The sequence below is a fragment of the Ornithorhynchus anatinus genome, chromosome 3 (assembly GCF_004115215.2).
Source record: "Ornithorhynchus anatinus isolate Pmale09 chromosome 3, mOrnAna1.pri.v4, whole genome shotgun sequence".
Taxonomy (NCBI): domain Eukaryota; kingdom Metazoa; phylum Chordata; class Mammalia; order Monotremata; family Ornithorhynchidae; genus Ornithorhynchus; species Ornithorhynchus anatinus.
In genome coordinates, this window is record NC_041730.1 from 112,179,948 (window position 1) to 112,186,218 (window position 6,271).

The window sequence follows — 6,271 nt, forward strand, 5'->3', positions numbered from 1 at the left end:
ACTCCCAGGCCTATGGTCTAGCAGCGTGACTTAGTGGAAAGAGCACGGACTTGGGAGTCAGAGGTTGTGGGTTCTAATCCCGGCTCTGCCACTTGTCAGCTATGCGACTGGGTAAGTCACTGAACTTCTCTGTGCCTCATTCTTCTCATCTGTAAAATGGGGATTAAGACTGTGAGCCCCACGTGGGACAACCTGATTACCTTGTATTTACCCCAGGGCTTAGAACAGTGCTTGGCACATAGTAAGCACTTAACAAATAGCATCGTCATCATCACTACACCGTGTTGCTGAAGTGAGAGTGACCACTGCCTCACTGGGAATACTTGTAAGAAGCTCAGAACTCCTGGAGAGAAAGGACATGTTCACATGAAACAACAATAAAAACACTTTTATTGCTTTCAATTTGTCCCCAGCAATTACATTTAATTTCACTAATGACCCTCCAAAAGCAGCTTCCTACTTGTACAAGCGTGAGCCCCGGTGATATCAAAATCTCCAGCCTCTCCTCTAAGAACGATGAACGGGACTGTAGTCGTAGCAGTAGCAATAGAAGTAAAGGTATTTATTTAATGCCTAACGAGGTTTTCACAATGAACTGAGCGCCCCCGGGGAGTTGAGAAAAGCCAAACAAACGTTCCCCGCCCTCAAGGAGTTTGTCATCGACTGGACTTCAGAACTCACAGATGGTGAGACGGTACTGCTGACAGTTCTTGTCATTCCAGGTACCGTCGGTGTACATTTCCACGCAGTTCTCCTTGCCACCCCCCCGGGGCTCTCTTTGGTACCAGTTGGTATAATTCACTGGGGTTTCATCCAGGTAATAGAACTTCCCCGGGTCCTTGCCCTCCACAATGCCCAGGTAGGCATACGTATTGTACTGCTTTACGATGCTCATGATGGCCTGGTTTTCCTCTTCGTTCTCTGGGGTGGCAATATCACCGCCCGCTCTTCTGCACACCTCTCTAGTGGCTGCAAAGTTGACCGACTGCCCATTGCTAGAGAAGACCTTGTCTCCCACCGGCAATGAAGTTTTTTGCAAATTAAGAGCTGAAGAAGAGAGTGAAAAAAAGCTCAGATTCTTTCCCCCACTCTTGAGACAGACAGAGAGTTTAGAGACCTGGCCCTGAATAATAATCATTATTGTATTTGTTAAGCACTTACTATATGCTAGGCACTGTTCTAAGCACTAGGGTAGTTACAAGTTAATCAGGTCGGACACAGTCGCTGTCCACATGGGGCTCACACTCATCCCCATTTTACAGATGAGGAAACTGAGGCCGGGAGAAGTGAAGTGACTTGCCCAAGGTCACACAGCAGACATGTGGAAGAGCCAGGAATAGAACTCAGGTCCTTCTGACTCCCAGGCCAGTGTTCTTATCTACTAAGCCACACTGCTTCTCTAGGGGCAGGAATGTCTTCTCCACATTTATAATCATAATAATGATGGATTTATTAAGCGCTTACTATGTGCCACACACTGTTCCAAGTGCTGGGGTAGATACAAGGTAATCAGTTTGTCCCACATGGGACTCACGGTTTTAATCCCCATTTTACAGATGAGGTAACTGAGGCACAGAGAAGTGAACAGATTTGCTCAGTCACACAGCTGATAAGTTGCAGAACCAGGATTAGAACCCAGGACCTCTGACTCCCAAGCCCTTGTTCTTTCCACTAAGCCATGCTGCTTCTCATGGACCCTTCTGATTACAACCTGTCAAAGGTTAGGTGAACCTAGATTGTTGAGGACCCCAAAAGCTGGAAAGCTACTGAACTGTGAAGTTGGAAGAAAGGAAACTACTTGCATGCAGTTCCTTTTTGCTTTCTGGGAAGAACTCCTGCAAAACTAAATAACTCGCATAAGAGACAATTATAAGGTGACTTGTTTTCTTCTTCTCCCCGGTTTGGACCAGAATCCCCTACTCTACTGCTTCTTCATTTTCAGCAGCGTGATGTGGTGGATAGAGCATAGGCCTGGGAGTCAGAAGCTCATGGGTTCTAATCCTAGCTCTGCCAATTGTCTGCTATGTGACCTTGGACAAGTCACTTCACTTCTCTGGACCTCAGTTACCTTGTCTGTAAAATGGAGATTGAGGCTGTGAGCCCCAAGTAGGACAGGGACTGTGCCCGACGTGATTTGCTTCTATCCACTTCAGTACTTAGTACAGTGTCTGACACATAGTAAGCGCTTAACAAATTCCACAATTATTATTGAGTCTAAGCATCCTTCCAATACCTTCAAGGCTCTCCATCACCTTGCCCCTTCCTACCTCTCCTCCCTTCTCTCTTTCTATTGCCCACCCCGCATGCTCCGCTCCTCCGCCGCCCACCTCCTCACCGTCCCCCGTTTTCGCCTATCCCGCCATCGACCCCTGGGCCACGTCCTCCCGCGGTCCCGGAACGCCCTCCCTCCTCGCCTCTGCCAAACTAATTCTCTTCCCCTCTTCAAAACCCTACTTAAAGCTCACCTCCTCCAAGAGGCCTTCCCAGACTGAGCTCCCCTTTTCCCTCTGCTGCCTCTACTCCCACCTTCACCTCTCCACAGCTAAATCCTCTGCTCCCCCCTTTCCCTCCGCTCCTTCCCCTCTCCCTTCCCATCCCCTCAGCACCGAACTCGTCGGCTCAACTGTATATATCTTCATTACCCTATTTATTTTGTTAATGAGATGTACATCACCCTGATTCTATTTATTTGCTATTGTTTTTGAATGAGATGTTCTTCCCCTCGATTCTATTTATTGCCATTGTTCTTGTCTGTCCGTCTCCCCCGATTAGACTGTGCGCCCGTCAAAGGGCGGGGACTGTCTCTATCTGTTACCGATTTGTACATTCCAAGCGCTTAGTACAGTGCTCTGAACATAGTATGCACTCAGTAAATACTATTGAATTGAATGAATGAAAAAATGAATGTGCTTCCCTCCACCCATCCTTGTCAGGAAGGGTTGTGGGCACTTGGGAGAGTCAAGCCTCTTACCTCCTTTTACCTGCAAGATGTGGTGTCGGAGTTCCTGAAGAGTTTCCTGTAACTCCTCATCTTGGTAAGCAGGTAGACCTAGAAAGCAAAAGAGATATTACATCTCCACCACATGACATGAACAGTGACAATCTCAAAGGAAACTCTTTGCTCAAAACACACGTGTTCATTTTAAATAAGAAAATATATTCAAATGATGTGTTTTATTCAAACCTAATTACTATGCAATGGAAAAAAAATGTAGTTCCCTCTATATATGCACAGATTGTGAGTTCTCAGCAGTGAAAGAACAACCAGACATGATTGCAGGGATATGGATGTACGCTCAAAAAAGGATAAGTTTAAAAAGTCAAATTCCAACATCATCCAGATTCCTCTTGTCATCCACCAGATGTGTTCGCTTTCTGGGGGACAAGGTGCTCTTTGGAGCACATGTTTCCACTCCCCAACCCTTATCTACCCTCCCTTCTGTGACAACTGCGTAATCTGAACGAAGCAGTGTGGCTCAGTGGAAAGAATCTGGGCTTGGGAGTCAGAGGTCATGGGTTCGAATCCCAGCTCTGCCACTTGTCAGCTGGGTGACTGTGGGCAAGTCACTTCACTTCTCTGTGCCTCAGTTACCTCATCTGAAAATGGGGATTAACTGTGAGCCTCACATGGGACAACCTGATGACCCTGTATCTCCTCCAGCGCTTAGAACAGTGCTCTGCACATAGTAAGCGCTTAACAAATACCAACATTATTATGAGATTCAACCCACCCTCATCCCCACAGCAGTTATGTACATGTCTCATTCCCTTCCATTTCTCCACTCTCTAATTTATTATATCTTTCTCCCCTCTAGACTGTAAACTCCTTGTGGGTAGGAATCGTGTCTGCCAACTCCTTCGTATGGTACTCTCCCAAGTGCTTAGTCCAGTACTTTGCATGCAGTAAGCATTCGATCAATATTACAGCTTGAATGAAGAAAGGAAGTCTCAGCTCGTCTCACCTGGAAGTCCTGGCTCTCCCTTCTCTCCCCTCTGGCCTCGCTCACCCACACTCCCAGGTGCCCCGGTCAGGCCGTCTCTGCCGGGGAGTCCGGGCATGCCTCCAGGAGGGCCCATCGGACCTAGACACGAGAACCGTCAGGGCAATGAAGGGGCACAGCATTTCACAGACGTTCTTGGCAACGTGGGATTGAGTGGCCGAGGGAGAACCGGGGAATACGCAAGAGGGAGAAATTGGACTGCGACTGGTGAATGTGTGTAACAGATGGGCTGAGTCTGGGACCACAAGTAGGCTTCAGGAGTGAGCAAGACACACCACTGGGCTTACTGCTCCTCTGGGTGTCTGCCATTTCGGTCGAAGTGGAAGGGAGTTTCAGTGGAGGATGAGGGGTAGAGAAAGGCCAGAAATTTTTCCAACACTTAAGAAACTTTACTATGGTACTGTCTTTGGACATTTGGTCTTTGGTATTGGATTATTAATATTTGAGAAGTGGCACGGGCTAGTAGATAAAACGTGAACCTGGACTAAGAAAGATCTGGGTTCTAATCTCGGCTCTGCCACTTGCATCTACTATGTGACCTTGGGAAAGTCACCTAACGTCTCTGTGCCTCAGCTCCCTCAACTGCAAAATGGGGATTAAGACTGTGAGTCCCATGTGGGTCAGGGACCGTGTCCAGCCTGATTTGCTCGTATCCATCCCAGTGCTCAGCACAGTGCCCAGCACATAGTAAATGTTCAACAAATACCACAATTATTATTATTATATAGGTATTGTTGTTGTTTTTGTTGTATTTATGAAGCTCTTTCTGTGTGCCAAAACACGGTGCCTTGAACTCGGGGAGATACAGTTAATCATAACGGGCCCAGTCCCTGCCCCGCCAAGGGCTCACAGTCTAAGGGGCAGGGGGGGTAAAAGAGTATCATTTATGTTTTTAGAGAATGATTTGCCCTAGAGAATCCCTTGACCCAAAGCAACTTCCACAAGAACATTATAAGGTGGAGCAAAAGTTCACTGAACTTTCTGTCCCCTGTCTTCTCATTCGGGTCTTGTTTGAGGCCAAATGGTCATGCCCAGGAAAAGCAAATTTCAGTGTCTGTTGGAGTCTGGGTTTGCATTAGTGCCAGCAGCAGCAGCAGCAGCAGCAGCAGCAGCAGCAGCAGCCGCCTCCTCCCCCAGCTCCGCTACCATGACCCTGTGGGACCCCGCCATAAACCAGTAGGGAAAGGCAAAGCTGGAGAGCTCTTAGAAGGAGCCCCACAGCCCCAGGGACCGGTGGCTTCGGAGAACCGTCTCCATTACCCGGTGGTCCAGGATCTCCTTTGACACCATCCCGGCCGTCTCTACCCGGTTGTCCGATGCTGCCGGGCATGCCGGGGATGCCAGGAGCCGCGGCACAGCTCTCCTCCGCATCGCCGGCCAGCAGAGAAGCAGCCAGTGTGGCCAGGGCCAGAGCAGGCAGTGACAGCATCATTGTGCAGGCCCACCTAGGAAAGCCAAACACCAGTTACCCGTTATTGCACTTGGGTTACTTTTCTCCTAATGATGCCAGGCTAGATGAATTTTATAGCTCAACAAATAAATGGTTTCACTGAAGTTTTAAAAGCATTGGCAAGTCGCTTTCTCTCGGTCACCCTCTCTCTTGTCGGCTGCTGGAACTTCCTTCATTCTTTGATACTGTAATAACACTGAGAAAGAGAAAATTTCTGTTAGGGGTGTTTAAATGGGAAAAGGTGACCACCATTCTGGATCGGTCCTGGCACATGGTAAGCGTTTAACAAATACCATTATCATCATCACCAAAGGTAGATTGTACATTTTCCACACTGATTCCATCCCGGTAGGCTTCTCCCTGAGAGTAGAAGGGCAAGATCCAAGAAAGGAGAATGAAAAGTGCCGACTCTCCCATCATACCATAATAATAATGATAATGATAATAATAACGATAAAAATCTGTAGACTGCAAGCTCATTGTAGCCAGGGAACGAGTCTAACGATTCTATTGCATTGTACTCTCTCAAGAATTTAGTACTGTACTCTGCACACCATGAGCATTCAGTAAGTATGATTGATTGATTATAAGGAATAATACCAATAATAATGATGATTAAAATATTTGATAAACACTTACTTTGTGCCAAGCACTATACTAAGCAGTGGGAAGCATGCCAAATAATCAGGTTGGCTGTAGTCCTTGTCTCACAGAGAGTTCACAGTATAAGTAAGAGGGAAAACAGGTATTAAATCTGAGGCATAGAGACATGCCTAAGGTCATACAACAGGCAAGTGGAGGAGCTGTGATCAGAACCCAG

General features: G+C 47.3%; 1 protein-coding gene across 1 annotated transcript; it reads right to left on the minus strand.

Moving 5' to 3' along the window:
- Positions 1–413: 413 nt before the first annotated feature.
- Positions 414–5,440, minus strand: LOC100075818 (pulmonary surfactant-associated protein A-like). The gene is made up of 4 exons (XM_016227149.3): positions 5,262–5,440; positions 3,963–4,082; positions 2,972–3,049; positions 414–1,047 (listed from the first exon to the last, which is right to left on the minus strand). The coding sequence occupies exons 1-4, from the start codon at positions 5,431–5,433 to the stop codon at positions 671–673; spliced, it is 747 nt and encodes a 248-aa protein (XP_016082635.3). The 5' UTR covers positions 5,434–5,440; the 3' UTR covers positions 414–670.
- Between the last annotated feature and the right edge of the window lie 831 nt (positions 5,441–6,271).